Genomic DNA, 17025 nt, shown 5'->3' on the forward strand with positions numbered 1-17025 from the left:
TGCCTCATTTATCCTGCCCAGAGGGGGACTGGGGGCGTGGGAGGGGTTCACATAAAAGAATTTGCAGGTGAATGAAGGTGACCGCCCTAAACACTGAAAACTTTTTTATTTTAGCCTTTCACACTGGTGTTCTTTCTGATGCGGTCACCCGTTCCCTGCGGGAGTGAGCTGAGCGCAGGAACGGCAGTGAGGGAACATCTGTTACAGCAGAGCCTTTCCTCCAGGAGGTAGCAATGACCCAGAAAGGAGAGGGAGGGGGTCCCAGGGCTGTGCCCTTCCCTTGGCCGCGACCCCAACCCTGACCCAGAGGCCCAGCCCAGGTGAAGGCCAGCCCTCCCAGGAGGCCCAGGCTGCAAGCTCTGAACGTGGGGACGTAGGATGAGGTAGTGCCACCATCCCTTTGATGGGGCCCAGAGGGGCTTTGCAGAGATCAGCCTAAGAAAAGCGTCACTCGGTGATGCAACCATACGGTGATACCTCCAGGGGCTGCTCAGGCAGCTGGAGCTGTTTGTCCCTGCGCTCGATGGCCCCAACGGTTGTGTGAGTGTCACTCTGCTGCCTCTGGTGTGACAATTTTTAACTCCTCTGTTCCCACCTCAGTTTCTGCTCTGCACTCTGTGCTAACTTACAAGACACCAGGCTCAGTGGACTGGGAGCCCTTCGAGGGTGAGAACTGTCATCAGTTTGTGTCTCTCTCCTCCTAAAGATCCCAGCTTAGCGTCTGGCACACAGTAGATGCTCAGTAAATGCCACCTGAACCAAATTAGTTAAGTCGGGAGTCTGAGACCCAGGGAAGTGGGGGAGGCAGCATTCCCTGCAAAAGGCTCATGGATTCTGGTCACTTCTGTACATGCTCAGTGACCACCAGCTGGGCACAGGAGAGACCGAGGTGAGTAAAGCAAAGGTGCTGACCTTGAGCAGGCAGCCATGCTCCATGATAAATGCGCAAGGCCCAGAGATGGCCCAGGGGTGGCACACGGGAGCCAGGACTAACTCGGCCCAGAAGCGGTGACATCAGAAAAGCCTTCAGAAGAGGGATGTCTGTGCAGTGGTTTGAAGGATGAGCCTGAATTTGCCCGGCAGACAGGAGACAAAGGGCATCCGGGCAGAGGAGACAGCTTGGCAAGGGCATGGGGCAGCAGGGTGAGCGTGGGGTGGGGCTGACCAGGGCGAAAGCTGGGAGGTCAGCAGAGGTCACTCATGGAGGGTGTTGGATCCCAGAGCTACACGAGACACAGGAGGGATGTGGGCCGGGGACGTTAGCTCTGAGTGAAAACAAATCACGCCATCCCCCGGCTGGACTAAAAGACACAACAGGAATAAGAGCCCTGAGAGGCCTTCACAGAGGATCGGGGACACGGGGGTAGCACCCAGGAGGGTTCCTGTTCAGAGGCCAGCTCTGGGGGGAGGCAGAAAGGGCTCTTGAGGGCCCTGGCTGCTACAGATCTTCTCAACTAATCATATTTGACCTTCAAATCTTTACAAAAGGTATTAATAATCCGAACAGCAATGGCCCAGTAATGTAATCATCTCCTCCCTGTGCATTTCTGTGCAGTTCTCAAAATGCTCTCGGGTCCACTGTCTCCTGTGAACCTCCATCTAACCCCATTTTGCAGGTAGTGAAATTGAAGTCCTGTGTGATCACATCGGGGTTAGCCCCAGAGCCAGGCTAAAACCCAGGGAGCATTTCCATGTCAGCCCTGGGCGTCGGGCTCAAAGTCCAGTTCCTTGTCCGGAAGGGGGTCCCCAGGGCTGTCGGGAAGCCCGTAGTACAAGTCTTCCTCCTCCTGTTCCGGCTCCTCTGTACCTGCGTCCGAAGCCTCCTCTTCCTCCCACTTTGTCCTCGGGGGTCTCTGGCAGGAGCTGGGCAGGGCTGCCACCTGTAGCTGCTTCTCTGGAGGCACATCCTCCAACGCTGGGGCATCAATGAGGGCAAAGTCATGGAAGCGGTCCAGCCGGCACCTGCAAGCCTGGGGCTCCGGGGTTGCAGGCCGGGGCTCCGCCCCCTCAGATGGTGCCAGGTTGGGGCTGCTGCCCTCACTGGAGCCCACGTCCAGGTCATCTTGGAAGGAAGCCAAGGGTGCAGGGCCCTGGGGACAGGTCAGGGGGCTGCAGGGGCAAAGGCGGAAAGGGCGAGGGTAGCTCTGAGTCAGACTGCCTGGGTCCAAATCCTACCCACTAGCTGCAAGGCCCAGGGTAGGTGAGTTCACCTGTCTGGGCCTCAGTTCCCTCCTCTGTAAAATGGGGAAATAACAGCATTCACTCCTATGTTTATCCCTGAGGTTTACAACAGATAATGAACGCAAAGCACTTTGCACAAGGCCTGGAACATAGTAGGTGCTCAAGAAATGGGCCTTTATTATGTTATCCAAACCAGGTCACTCCTCTGCCTCTCCAATCACTTGGAGGTCTCCTCTGGGCCCACAATCCCTATCACACTGGGTGTCACCTTCTGTTCCCTTGTGTGCCTCCCCCATTGGACGAGGAGCTCCTGCAGGGTAGGGGCTGTCAAGGGCTGGCAGGGAGTAGGTACCCAGTAATGCTGGTGGATGAGTGACTACGTGGATGAATGAGGAACCCAGTTCATGAACAGCTGGGGACAGGGTGGGGCGGGGAGTGACCTGACTGAGGTCACAGAGCACATCAGTGGCAGAGCCTGGATTTGAACTCAGGTCCTCTGGCTCCCTGCCCTGGCCCCTCATGACGAGTATTCGGACAACTCTGAGGTAGGACCGATTATTCCCATGTGGGGAAACTGAGGCTCAGGAAGGTGAGGGACATCCGTAGGTTACACAGCAGAGGAGCTGGGATTTGAACTTAGGCCCATCTAAGCCAAGACCCATGTGTCTGCTACCCCTGCTGCTTCTCAGGGTGTCCCCAGCCTCTCTACTCCCCAACGTCCCCAGCCACCTCTTAGTGGCCACACCCCTCCTCCTTCACCCCAGCACCCCTGCGCTCCGTGCACTCACCCGGGCCTGCCCTGACTTGGGTCTCTTTCTCCCTCGTCCTGGTCCGAGCCCCTGTGGATGACCACGGCGGCTTCCAACAAAGCCTGAGGGTCGCGAGGGCCACCTTCTCCTCCATCGCTGGCTCCTGGCTGTGGCCGTCCCGGCTTAGGAGCCAGGACGGGGTGGGGGTCTTCACTGTAGCCCATGACCTTCATCTGCATGTGGCTGAAGTCCGGCAGGCTCTGGTCGTAGGCGGCTTCCTCCCACAGCCTGACGTAGGGGGTCCGGGGGCTGGGCGGGGGCACAGCAGACAGCGGGAGAGAGAACAGGCAGGTGGGCAAAGATTCGATCAACAGACGTCAGTGCCGTCCCCTGGCCCACCTGCTCCGCGCACCAGCTCTCCCCCGATCTCAGAGAAGCGTCTGCGGGTGGTTACTGTACCCAGTTCATTGATGAGGAGGCTGAGGCCCAACAAGTTAAGTTGAGCGGCAGAGCTCAGACCCTCAGTCCAGTATGCCTTTCACCCGCGTCTCCAAAGCTAACTCCAAGGCTGCGGCTGTCAAATGAAGACCAGCTCGCGTTGACTGAGCGTTTGCTGGGTTCCAGACGGTGGCCTGAAGCCTTTACATTTATCATCCCATTTATTCTGAATGACACCTTGAAGCAGAATGGTCGTTCCCGCTTTTCAGATGAGGACAGAGCAACGGTAAGAACCAGCTACTGAGTGTTCCTTGCAGGCCGGGCTCTATCAGTTAGCTCATCTAACCCTCCCTGTAACTCTGGGAGATACTGGAGGAAGCTGAGGCACAGACACCTTAGCTGGCTTGCCCAGGTGGTGCAGACCTAGGGGGTGGTACTGGGGCTCCAAGCACCCCTTTCTCCACTGCTCTCTACAGTCCAGGGCTGGGAGCAGCAGGGAGGAGCGCAGGCTCAGGGTGGCCTGAGCCCCAGCTCTGTTCTAGCAGCTCTCCCTTTGTGACAGTCCTGAGGCTGGCCCCCACACCCACCCACCCAGATCTGGTCTGGTGTTGACTCCCCGTGAGGTTTGGGGCTTGGGATTGCACTTCTTGAGCCTCAGTTTCCACATCTGTATAATGGGCCTGCCACCCCTCTACTTCACAGGGTTTCTGTGAGGCCTGAAAGAAGAAATGGGCACAAAACGCCTGACTTGCTCTCTGGTGCTTTGGAAGCACTTCCTAGTGATGATGGCAAAGGCTTCTAGAGGGCCCGCTATGCCCCAGGCTCTGTTCTTAGCACCTGGCTTATTAAAGTCCACCATCCATATCACAGGTTCCGCATCCGCACATTCGACCAACCGTGGATCTAAAATATATATTTTTTAAGTTCCAGTAAGTTCCAAATAGCAAAACTTGCATTTGCCACACACTGGCAACTACTTACATAGCACTTACACTGTATTTACAAACATTGACACAACATTTACTTTGTATTAAATATTATTAGTAACCTAGAGATGATTTAAAGCACAGGGGAGGATGTACACAGATTGCAAGCAAATACTAAGCCATTTTATATAAGGGACTTGAGCATCTGCGGATTTTGGTGTACGTGGTGGGAGAGGGTGTCTGGAACTCATCCCCTACAGATACTGAGGGACGGCTGTATTATCTCACTTAGCCCTCCCTGAAGCCTAGGAGGAAGGTACTATTAGTATCCCTATTTCACAGATGGGGCAAAGAGAGGCAGGTTGCTTTCCCAAAGTCACCCAGCCAAAAAGTAGCAGGGCCCCAGGGCTGTGCCTTGGCCATCATGATGCCTCTTGTTTGCTAGAGGAGTAGTAGTCACCGCTGTGTGGGATTTAGGGTCACACCTATTTTTGATTTCTGGTCTGCCACTACTTCACTGTAAGACAGGACAAAAATCCCTGAGCCTCAGTTTCCTCATCTGTGAAATGGTCATAATAAAGCTCACTTCATAGAATTGAGAGGTCAAAACAATCCATGATTTCTGATAGTATGTTCTCAGTAAGTGGGAAGGCAAAGCAGAGCCTGGGGCAGGGGAGAAGACTGGCCTGAGGGGCCCACTGCCCCTCCCCTCCCTCCACTGCCCCACCCCTGCCCCAGAGGGCCCGGCACCCACCTCTTCATCTCAGCAGTGAGCCCATTTTCCAGCAGGCCCAGCGCCTTCGGTGACAGGATGCCTTGGAAGTCAGAGTCAGCAGGTACGAAGGTGATCTGCAAGGCAAAGGGGAGAAGGCTTCTCTGCAGCTGCCCACACACATCCGTGGTCACTGCTACCCCAGAGCACGGGCCTAACATCTCCACATACCCTAGGAGACAGGCCTGACAAGGGAGGCCACCCCGTTTGACAGGAGGGTGCCTGCTCAGGGCCCAGCGCCTGTGGCCGGCCGGATGTCTGGGCTCCTGCTCTCACTGGCTCTTCATTCACCCAGCACTCAGGGAGCATCAGCTGTGTGCCAGGCACTCTTCTAGGCACTAGGGGGCAGCCATGAGTGAATGAGACGAACACCCCTGCCCTGGGGGAGGTCATATCTTGTCATTTCCAGGGGTCCTCGTCCAGTGCCCAGCACTTGCCCGACCCGGAGTAGGCCCTTCGTCCGCATCTGGTGAGTGAGTGGGAAGCAGTCATGTGTTTCTTGGCACAGACAGAGGCTGCGGTGGGGAGGACAGAGAAGTGGATGGCTGAGGTTGTGCCTACACTGCTGAACTGTTCACTTAAAAATGGTTAAGATGGTAAATTTTATGTTATGTTATATTTTACAATTAAAAAATGTAGGACTAGTAATGCCTGTCTCCTGGATTCCATGAGATAACATATAAGGAGTCCCCCAGCACAGAGCCTGGCACACAGTAGCTGCTCAGTAAATCATAGTTTGATGCTACTGAAGATGAAGTTACCTGACTTCTCTAAGTCTTGTTCTCCCCAGCTGAAAATTTGTTCAACAAATATTTGATGAGACCCCATTGTGTTATGCCAGGTTCATAAACGGCAGCCCCTTTTCTCCCTTTCCCGTGGAGTACGGTGAGAGAAAGACACTGTCTGCACCAGGAAAGCACCCAATCCTGCTGGGGAGAAGGGAATGATAGATGGATGTGTTCTTAGAACTCCTGTGAGGGGTAAGCTTCCCCCAGATGTCTGGAAATGAGCGAGGGGCCTGGGTATCTTCCACACCCACTTAGTATGTCCTGCACTTGCCAGCTGAGTCTGTATTTCCTAGAAGCTGCCCCTTCCTCCAGTCTTCCTCCTTCTCCCCATCATCATAATCACCACCACCACCATCATCTCCATCAACATCATAATTACGTCATCACCAGCAACATCAGCACCAGCGCCTTCATCACCATCACCATCATCATTATCACTCTACAGCATCATTATCATTGCCACTGTGGAAAGCCTGGAGGAGGAGGAAAGTCCTGACAGTCTTACACACAAGTTCTTTTAAGAAAGGGTGACAGGCAGAGTTGAAGCTGGGGAGGGGAGATCAGATCATAAAGACCCCAGAGCATCAGGCTAAGAAATTCAGCCTTTAATCCAGAAGCAACAGGAGCCCTGGAGGAGTTCTCAGCAGAATACAGAGCCAGATTTGTGCTCAGGCAGAGTTCTGAGCAGTCTCCAAAGGGAGGGAACAGAGGGATGGAGGGAGGCCCGTGGAGAGGACCAATCCATCAACCACCAATCAGGGGCCTGTCCTGGGCTCCAGCAGAGCAGGCAGGAGTGGGGAGTGGGCGACTTGTAGGCAGAATCAGAAGCCAGACAGGGAGAGGCCCTGCTTTCCCAAACGATCCTTCCCCTTCTCCCAGTTCCCCTGCCCCATCTCAGCTAATGGGCACAGCATCCCTGACAGTCCCACCTGCTAGATTTGCCCCGATTCCTCCTTCCCTCTCAAGCCTGAGGCCCAGCTGACCACCAAAACTGACCAAGTCTACTTCAGAAATTCAATAAAATAAGCTGGATGGGAGGACCAGGGCCACGCCCAGCCACGACAGGTACTATATGTTTGGTGAACTGGAAATGTCTTCTTAGCTCCTACAGCCTTGGGTTCAAGTTCTGCCTTAGTCTAGGAAATGATCATCCTCCCTTGGACCGAGAAGGAGCCTCCCCCACTGGCCTGGTTGCGCTTGAACATTCCTCCTCCCAGATGTCAGCCTGATAGCTTCCTCGAGCTGCAAAGCTGCTCACAGCCGTCCCTCATCCCATCCACTAAAGGGACAGGTCCAAACTCCTCAGCATGGCATCCAGGTCCCGTGGACCTGAGCTCCACTCCCTCTCCACCTTACTTCGCTCCCCACGCCCTCCGGCAGCCAGGCTGACTCACTTGCCTTGTCCTTTCACCTCATGTCTTTGCTCGTGCGGTTCCTTCTGCCTGGAATTTCTTTCCCCATCTTTTCTGCCTGGTGAACTTCTACTTAACCTACAGACCCCAGCTCATCTTCCCTGTCAAGCCCACTCCCTCCCCATCAGGCAGAAAACTGTCTCCTCCATGAGACTCCCAGGGCCCCAAAGACAGGGACGGCTTAATTCACATGGGTACTGGCTACCCCTTCCCCCGTATCATAATCGGCTAATTCCATTCCCTTATGTTTATATTTTTTTCAATCCAGAAAATTCCCGTTCGTCAGGCACTGAGGCAGGGGAGGATCCGGCAGGGAGGATGGGCGCCAGCATTTGCTGAGGGCTCTGATCGCCCAGGTTCCAATGAGACAATGTGGGAGACCGGGACCCTCGTCTAGCACACCTCCCTGGTTTACGACACACTTCCCTCCCCTCCTTTATTGTTCCAGCCCTAACAGCCTGCGTCCCTGAAACACACACCCACGTCTGTGCTCACACACCGGCACACACATCCAGAGACCCTCCCAAAGCCACAAACACCTGTCCTGAGAACGCTGCCTTCGCATTGGCTCCAGGCCAGGCGTGATGCCAGGTCCCCCACCTACAAGCCCCCACTGGCTCCTCCACAGGCCCGGGCGAGCCTCTGCTAAGGCCCCAGAAGTGGGGCACAGGGAGGGGCATTTGAGTCAGGGCCTGGTGGGCACTGAAACCTGTGCCTTTTCTGACCCGCCATGCGGCCTCCACGGCACACGAACACGTGAATCTATCAACAGTTACTCATTAATACCCAGCAATATTCCCTCCTTCCCCCCTCCCGCCACTCCCTCATCCCCACTGCCACCCGGTCACCCTGCCTACCGCCCACAGCCAGCTCTGTGAACGGAGTGAGGCAGGAAGGACACTCCCCCCACCCCACCCCGGCCATCACCTTGCTGTCCCCCAGGGCCCTCTTCTCCCGGTGACCTCTGCTCAGGACACCGAACAGAGAGAGGCGAGTTGACTGTAAACTGCTCAGTAAACGACCACAAACCAGCCGGGACCGCCTCGGTGCTGAAGGAACGCGCTAACAGCCCGGGGCTTCCCACAGAGGAGACAGGACTGGGAGAGCCGAGCCCAGGCCCCCAGGATCCTCCCCCCTCCTCCCACACCCCAGCACGGCCATCCGGGCAAGAGGCGAGGAGGTGTCTGAGTGTGTGGGGCTGCCTGGGGCCTGGAACCCTGGATGGCGGGACCAGCAAGGCCCTTAAGATGCACACGCTTTCCCACCCCCTGTTCCTGACTCACATATTCTACAAATGTGGAAACTGAGGCTCAGAGAGGGAAGGGGCTTGAGCAAAGTCTCCCAGGTAGTTAGAGGCAGAGCCCTAGTTAGAATCCATGCTTCTTTCCTTGTCTCCCTGGGTCTATCTGACCAGCTGCTGTGACCTTGGAGAAGTCACTCAACCTCTCTTGGGGCTGAAGGGTTACAACTCCTGACATGCCCCTTTCACAGGGTTGTTGAGAGGATCACTAACAGTAAGCGTGGCAGCGCGTCACCTAAATATAACACTCTACAGTTTCCAAAACTGCCCATCTCTTTTCTGTTCTCCATAATAACTCTGTGAGGCTGGGAGAATAGGAGCTCGGGGCCTCATTTTGCAGATGAAAGAAACTGCGGTTCAGAAAGATAAAGGTCACACAGAGAGTTTGGAGCAGAGCTAGAACTAGAACTCAAGATTCCCAAACCAGTGCTCTTCCCATCACTCAGTCACTTATTAGGCTAGGAGTTCGTTAAAACTTCAAAAGATAGAGCTGCCTAACCCAGGCCATGAAGGTTACAGCTGACCCACCCAGAACACTCAGCAGCCCTGGGACGCAGGGATCGCCCTCCCGAGGTGGAGGGCTTTGCTTTAGGTGACACACGTCTGAGCTCTGATCCCAAGCCTGACACTTAGGAGCTGTGGGACCTCACTTTCTGAGCCTCGGGCTTCTCTAGTGTAAAATAGAACGTCAAAGGTACCAAAAAGTTCAGGATGAGGACTGAACTGCACCAGGGATGCAGGCGTGCCGGCAGGCAGCCAGCCCTCATAAACTCTGGTTTCAAGCACCTGGACTGTGTGGTGGGTTTTCCTGCGTCTCCCCCATGGTGCCTAGTTCAGGGCTCCAGATCCAGGGGGCTCCTGATCTATCTCTATGATAAGGGATAGATGGATGGATGGATGGACGGACGCTCAGGAGAACGGAGATAAGAAAAGAAGGGGGAAAGGGGAAAGGATAACAAGATGATTGAAGGATGGGGGATTGATGCCTGGACACAGCCCCAGGCCCTCCTGGGCCCTGGCCCCCAGGCCACCTCTCCCCACTACCACCTACCTTGGGGTAGCACTGGCACATGCTCCAGATGACACCCCCGATCACCATGACACCGCCCATGGCGTAGAAGGTGCCGTAGACCTGGGGCCGGTCGTGGCTCATGAGGAATGTGCCGAGGGCCAGCAGGAAGAGCCCCAGCATGATGAAGCCGATGCGGAAGGTCTTCTCATCAGCCATTGCTGCCTGGCCAGGCCTGGTCTGTGCACCACCCGCAGAGGGGCGCCAGTGAATCAGCCAGCCGTCTGCACACGCTCACACCGGAGGAGTGACGCTCTGGGATCACTGCAGATCAGGGCTTCAGGTAAGGGGGAAGGAGGCTCCCTTCGGGTCCAGCTCAGCCCCTGGGAGCACCAGTTCTCCAGGCTGGAGGAGCTACGCTTGGGTGGCCACGTGCTCCCACCTTCACTCCCTCTCACCTTCCCTCTGGGCCCTCCGGAGTGTGTGGGAATCCGAGTGAGGGAGACACGAGGGAAGGAAGGGGAGGTTCCAGGGGCTGGGCCTGAGCCAAGGCTTTGACATCACCTCATTTGCCTGTTCAGGGCCAAGCTGGGCTGACAGGTGGCCCCGCACCGTCCAGCCACGGGAAGCAGATACCATGCTGCAGCCCCAAGACATCAGAATGCCACTGGAGGATCCCACAGGGTCCCACAGGCTGGCATTTTAGAATCCTGAAGATTCTAGACTATTCAAGGTCATGTGCCCATCTGGCCCCTATTTATTTGACCGTGGCTGCGCGCATGGCTCTGTTCTAAACAGGTGACACATGTTAACTCATTTAAGGAACCCCGCGAGGCAGGTATTACTATCCCTACTTTACAAATGAAGACACGAACAAGTAACTTGCCCAAGGCCACGCAGCTAGAAAAGGCAGAGCAGCTGGGATTTGAACCCGGAGGCCGTGGGTCCACAGAATTGCCACTGGGTGATACTGCCTAACTGTAGCACAAGGGTTAAACGTGCAGGCTCTGGTGGCTGGACAGACTGCCTGGGCTTGGGTTCTGGTTCCTCTATCATGGTGCAGTGTGGTCTTGGTCAAGTTACCTCCTGTGCCTCAGTTTTCCTCCTCTCTACAATGGGGATAATAATAGCAACTCACAGGATTGGGTCTATCCCCAGGCTTGGTCTCCCTGAGTGCCTCTGTCCCCTTCCCGTACTCTGTGCTCCAGCCAGGCCTGCTGGCTCTGAGCTGGCCGTGGTGAGGCAATGCCCCTCTAGGGTGTGAATGGCCGACAGCAATTTCCTTGCCTCCTAACCTAGGAAGATACCTTCATCCTAAGAATGAGACTCTAATGGTGGAATTGCAGTCCTAGGGACAGGATGAGGGTAAAAATCAGATTCCCCTACAGGATTATAGGGAAATGAGGGTCAACAGTATCTCTAAAAGAAAATGCTAACATGTAGTTTGTATGGTATTGAATTGCCGCTGCAGGAGAAAAGGCTTTCATTTGGCATCCTGACTTCACAGGTTTGGGGATTTTCCTGTTTGTGATGTCACCCTCTCCCTCCTCCCCAACACAAGCTGGGCTGGTTCCCGACATCACACCTGTGCTCACGTGATACCCTCTGACATCTCTGCCCACAGTGCCTTGGGGTTTCATTGTGAAGCTGTTTCTCCTTCACCAGCCCTCAGACCCAGCGCTTACAGTTTGCGGAGTGGGGCAGAGCTTGGGGGACCCTCCCAGTGAGAGGCTGCTAAGCGGTCAGAGCAGGGCTGAGAGGCACCAGGTGACAACCATGTTTGTTTCCCGGGGTGACCTTGGCCTGGTGGCTCCGCTCTGGGCTTGAGTCTTGTCATCAGTGATTGAAGGTGGTATTAGGCCACCTCCCAGGGGTTGTGGAGGGAAGTGACATGATGGAGGGAAAAATGCTTTGTAATCTGGGATTATTTACAGGGAAGGACCGTCCAGGGAAATACTATTATAATCATCTTATACAGGCTCAGAGAAGGGAGGCTACGTGCCCCTCCCAGAAAAGGAGACCGGGGCCCAGAGGGGCCTCAGCCTGCCTGTCTGCTCCTGAAGCCCCGGCCCACGGCGGGATTGGATCTGCGGGGTCGCGGTCCAGCAGGAGCCTCTCGCGCCCCCTGGTGGCCATCGTAGCACGCGCTTGGCGACGTGCTTTCACACCACCGTAGGTCATGCCTGAAACCCGCAGCCCCGCGAGGGGCGCAGGGAAGATCGTGCCTATTTCACAGGCGAGGAAACCGAGCCCGGGGAGATTTCCCCAAAGATCTCCCCAAACTGAATCGGGGGCTGAGCGGTGACCGGGATCCACACAGTCCCAGCTCCATTATGGATGGATCGGATCTGGTCCTTAGGGCTTCCTGAGAGTCCTCCGGGTCACCCGAGCACTCTCCGAGTCTCCCCATCTTTTCTTTCCTCACCACGACCCGGCCTCCTTTCCACCTTTTCTCTCCTTAAAAGAGGGGGGTAGGGGGGAAGTGGCAACGAGTAAGCAGCTCTGGGACAAGTAGGTGCTCGGTAAAATGGGTCTAGTCTAACCTCTTCCACAGAGCCGCGGTGAGGGTTAAGCGGGGACACGTGAGTACCGGGCATTGGAAGTATTGGGTTGTCCGCGGGTCCCGCTCACGTCGCACCTGCCTCTGACTTCTGCTTCCTTCCCTGCAAAGCGGGGGGAGGGGGAGGAGCGCTTGCGGAGTCTGCCATCTTCCAGCAGAGGACGCGATAACCACGGTTTTCTTCCGGTCTGCAGAATTCGGGGTCCTCGTAAGATCCTAAGAGCTGCTTCAGGGAGGGGAAACATCACACCCATTTGACCGATGCAGAAACTGAGGCTCTGCATCAGTAATGGCCCAAGATCACAGAACCTATAAATAGCAGAGCCAGGGTTCAAGCCAGGCCCCACGTCCCTCTTTTCTTGAGCGCCTGCTACGTGCAGGACGCTGAGGTATGAGGTGTCTGATGAACACGGGTTTTCAGTGTGATGGCGCTTGGTCCTGTCTTCTGGGGCACACTATGGTAGAGGTTCTGAGATATGCCTGAGGTCCAGCAGGTGCACAAAGCAGACAGAGGGAGAGACTGGGGTGGAGGGGGAGGAATGAAGGGACAGATTCACAGGAGGGATTCTTGAGAAGCCAGCTGGAGTTCTGTCAGGGCAGGAAAAGCAGTTCAGGCAAAGAGACCAGTGTGTGCAAATGCCCAGAGGCAAGTAAGCACTGACACGTAGCTGGAGGTAAAACGCTAAATGCTACGCACACGTTCATCCCTATACGGCATACTCCTCCCCTTCCTGTTCCTCCGTGTCAAATCCATCCTTCCACCACCGGGATACCCTAGCCGACATCCTCACCTCCTCTCTCACACCCACGGCCTATTGGCCCTACCTCCGAGACAGAACAATCCAATCACTTCTCACCCCCCACTACTGCTCTTCACCCTGGTCTTGAGCTCAGAGAGGCGGAAGTGAGTGGTGGCGTGAAGCGAGATCTTAATTCCCTGCCCAGGAATTGAACCTGGGTAGCCTGGATGAAAACCAGGAATCCTAGCCACCACACCCCCTGGCTCTCGCCCCCAGTGAAAAATGCATTTCTCACGGAGGCAAAACTGTAAAAACCGGTCAAAGTTTATCATCAGAGACATAGCACAACAACAAGTGCGAGAGCACAAACAGTTTGTTCAGTTAAGACAGAAGCAAGGCAGAGATGCACACCTGGAGAGAAAGGGTGTGGGCATCCTCTCTAATGAGGAGCGTAGTAAAGAAGCGGTTGTCATTCATACAGGGCAGTTCTTCCGGGTCTTTGTTTACATTTGGCCGATCATCTTATTTCTTTTTCCACACCTGCTCTGCTCTAGGGTCCTCCCCAACATGCATACGCAACTTTTTTCCAAAATGTATTCCAGCCCAGAGGCCTATGGGACAGCCTTAGCATCACATATTATGGGGTGGTGCCCCCTCCTTTTTGACCCCCAAGGAGCATTTCTGTGCATGTGCAATGTTTCCATTGCCCCAAGGATGGGAAATGTATGACCTCTTGACCTTTTAACAGGGTTTAGCCCCTCTCTGTCCCTGCCATAAAAATGTCCAAAATCGGGTTATTTACCCTATTTCTGTTGCTGGTTTTTATATCAAGGTGCAGATCTCAAAATATAGATGGGAGGGCTTCCCTGGTGGCGCAGTGGTTGAGAGTCCGCCTGCCGATGCAGGGGACACGGGTTCGTGCCCCGGTCCGGGAGGATCCCACATGCCGTGGAGCGGCTGGGCCGGTGAGCCATGGCCGCTGAGCCTGCATGTCCGGAGCCTGTGCTCCGCAACGGGAGAGGCCACAACAGTGAGAGGCCCGAACAGTGAGAGGCCCACATACCGCAAAAATATATATATATATATATATATATATATAGAGAGAGAGAGAGAGAGAGAGAGAGAGAGAGAGAGAGAGAGACAGACAGGAGTCCGGTCATAAATATGTAGTTCTGGAGCCCCTTTGTCTCTTGCTTCAGGAAATGTAAACAGGGGGCTGGGAATGAATGTCCGGCCTGGAGCCCATCTTCTTCTCACCCCAGGAAGTGTGCACAGGAGGCTAGTTGAAAATGTCTAGCCTGGAGCCCACCCATCTCCTGCCTCAGTCTGAGGCCCATCGTGTCTGTCCTTCTAAGAGGTCTCTGCTTCTACCCTTGCTGGCTGAAATCTCTTTCCCACCCATGTCAGGTCAGACCATGTCACTCCTCTGCTCAGAACCCTGGAATGGTTCCCGGCCTATCAGAGTAAAAGCTAAGACTTAAAATGGCCTACAAAGCCCTAGATAACTTGCCCATGCTGCCCACCCAATCACCCTCTGAGATAATCTCCTGCCACATCTCCCCTCACCCCCGCCACCCCAGCCACCCTGGCTCTATGCTCTTCTGGGAATACACAGCCACCCCAGGGCCTTTGCCTCTGCTCTTCCTTCCGCCTGGAAAGCTCTTCCTCCAGATATCTGCATGGCTCCCTCCCTTATCTTCTTCAATTCTTTGTCCAAATGTCAGCTTCACAACGAGGCCATCTCTGGTGTGACATCTGAAACTGCAGAACCCCTGCCCCCAGGTGTTGCCTGTCCTCCTTTCCCATTTACTTTTCTCCGTAGTACTCGTCACCGTCTATCATACTGTACACATCATTTATTTCTCTTGTCTCTTGTCTGTCTTCCTCCCCTAGAACTCGAGCTCCCACAGGCTGGGGGCTTTGTTTTGTTCATTGTGTTATCTCCGGGGACTAGAACTGGTTGGCCCTCAATTCATGTTTGGGAATGGAGGGATGGCTACTGGCTCCAGAGGAGAGGGAGGCCGGAGAGGAAGCATAGGTAGGAAAGCTCCTGGGGTCAGGCTAAGGTTGCCAACATCTTTCAGAGGCCAACAGGCAGCCTCCCAGGGAGTTGTGCAGGGGGGTGACACAGGTCGGATTTTAATTTTACACTGATTCTCTGGTTCTGAGATCAGGTTGGAAGAAACAAGAGGAGGTGGAGGAAGTGAGGGGCAGTTGCCAGACTGCAGAAACCTAGGGAGGGAAAGATTAAAATGAACCCTTTTTAAAGAGTAATTAGGTGTTGAGGGGATGGAGGGCAAGGGAATTTCTGACTGGGAATTTTCCAACTGATTTGAGGTGGCGAGCTCCAGGGTGCGGGGTCACCAGACAACACAGAGGGAAACAGGGCAAAGGAGGGGCCCAGGGAAAGCGTGGGAGAGGCCTGAGCTCAGAGGGTCCCTGATGTCCCAGGCCTGGTGGCGGGCACCAGATGTGAGCTCTGAATGATGGATGAAGAAACCAGTCAGCCAGGCCCAGGAGGAAAGAGGCCAGGCAGCAAACCAGTGCCTACTGGGGGCTGGAGTGACAGACCCAGCCTCAGGGGGCCGCCCAGCCTGAGGCCTTCCCAGTTCACAGCAAGGCCACTGCGTCTCATAAGGACCCTTGGCTTGGCAGGGTTAGGGTTAGGGTTAGGGTTAGGGAGACTGGCTCCGTGGCCCTGGCTTGGCCTCCAAGGAGCTGGTGACCTTGAGCAAATCACTGCCCCTCCTTGGTGGCTTTCAGGTGGGATGCAGATGAGCTGACTTAGAGAGGAAACCAGAAAAGGTTTTTCCGGTCTTCCAGCCTTCCCCACCCGCTGCCCCTTCCAGCTCCCACTTGGCAAAGGTGGTGGTACCTCCAAATCACACCTGCAACTCATTAACTCACCTGCCTGGGGGAAATTCCTCAGTTTGGGGGTAGGAGGGAAGCTGGGCTCTGCTTCCCAGCCTGGAACCCCATTAACCCCTTCGGAATTGCAGAGGGCCTGATAAATCCCCCGCACCTCCCCCAACCAAATCCCCATGGTTCACACAGGAAGCTGGTGTGTGTGTGTGTGTGTGTGTGTGTGTGTGCGCATGTGCGTGCACACGCGCGCGCGCGCGCACACACACACACACACACACACACACATTTCAGGGTCACACAGAAAGGTCAGGGCTAAGGCAGCATTCAAACCTGCATCTTCATCATAGCAGTAAGTATAAGGCACACACAGGGGAGACGGGGAGGAAGGGAAGGGGTACAGGATGGGGATCCAGGATTTGGTGAAGGGGGAGGGAGAGGACACAAGACCCACAGGAAGATCCGCAAGATGTGGCTCAGATGGCTGAGAGAGGGCCCGGAAACGATCGTGATAACTGACATTTATTGATTCATTCTCTCAGTCCACAAATATCTACTGAGCATCTTCCACGGGCCAGGCTCCGTTTCTAGGCTTTAGGGATATAAATGTAAAGGAAAGAAACAAAAAATCCCTGCTCTCAGAGAGCTTACTGGTGGGGAGAAACATACAACAGACAAACAAACAAACAAATTTTTTAAAGGTAAAATATTAAATGATGACAGGTGTTATTTAAAAAGTAAAGCAGGAAGGAGGCTGGGAGTGCAGGGGGCTGGGTGAGACAACAGTTTTAACAGAGTGGTCCAGGACGGTGTGTTGAAGAGAGGGACAAAGATGCAAGGGGCATAAGGAGTGAGCCTGGGGAAGAGCTTCTGGAGAGAAAACACAGGAGCAAAGGCCCACAGTGGGACCGACAGCAGCAGAGAGCAAGGGGAGGGACCCAGACCCGCCCATACCATCCTCATTAGGGCTTTCATTACTCGGAGTGAGCTGGGAACCACTCAGGGTTTTGAGTCCAGGAGGGATGTTACGGATCTGGGTTTGATCAGGCTCATTCCATCTGCTGAGCTTTGAAGAGACTTCAGGGGACCCTGGCAGAAGCAGGGTGTTGGGAAAGGCAGCTACCGAGCTGGTCCAGGTCTAAGTGGGGGGAGCCGAGGCCTGGAGCCCAACCAGGCCTGAATGAAAATACCTTGATTTACATGAAAACCTTTATTCTCGGTGATTTTTACCTCTCTGAGGCTCAGTTTCCACACCTGTTGAGTGGGGCCACCACCTGCAGCAGAGAGG

The 17025-nt window shown here is 54.8% G+C and overlaps 1 protein-coding gene across 1 annotated transcript; it reads right to left on the reverse strand.

Moving 5' to 3' along the window:
* Window positions 1-1694: 1694 nt before the first annotated feature.
* Window positions 1695-9794, reverse strand: BSND (barttin CLCNK type accessory subunit beta). Its single transcript, XM_033852617.1, has 4 exons — window positions 9618-9794; window positions 5050-5143; window positions 2970-3246; window positions 1695-2109 (listed from the first exon to the last, which is right to left on the reverse strand). The coding sequence occupies exons 1-4, from the start codon at window positions 9792-9794 to the stop codon at window positions 1695-1697; spliced, it is 963 nt and encodes a 320-aa protein (XP_033708508.1).
* Window positions 9795-17025: the final 7231 nt, after the last annotated feature.

This window comes from Tursiops truncatus, chromosome 1 (genome assembly GCF_011762595.2).
Source record: "Tursiops truncatus isolate mTurTru1 chromosome 1, mTurTru1.mat.Y, whole genome shotgun sequence".
Classification (NCBI taxonomy): domain Eukaryota; kingdom Metazoa; phylum Chordata; class Mammalia; order Artiodactyla; family Delphinidae; genus Tursiops; species Tursiops truncatus.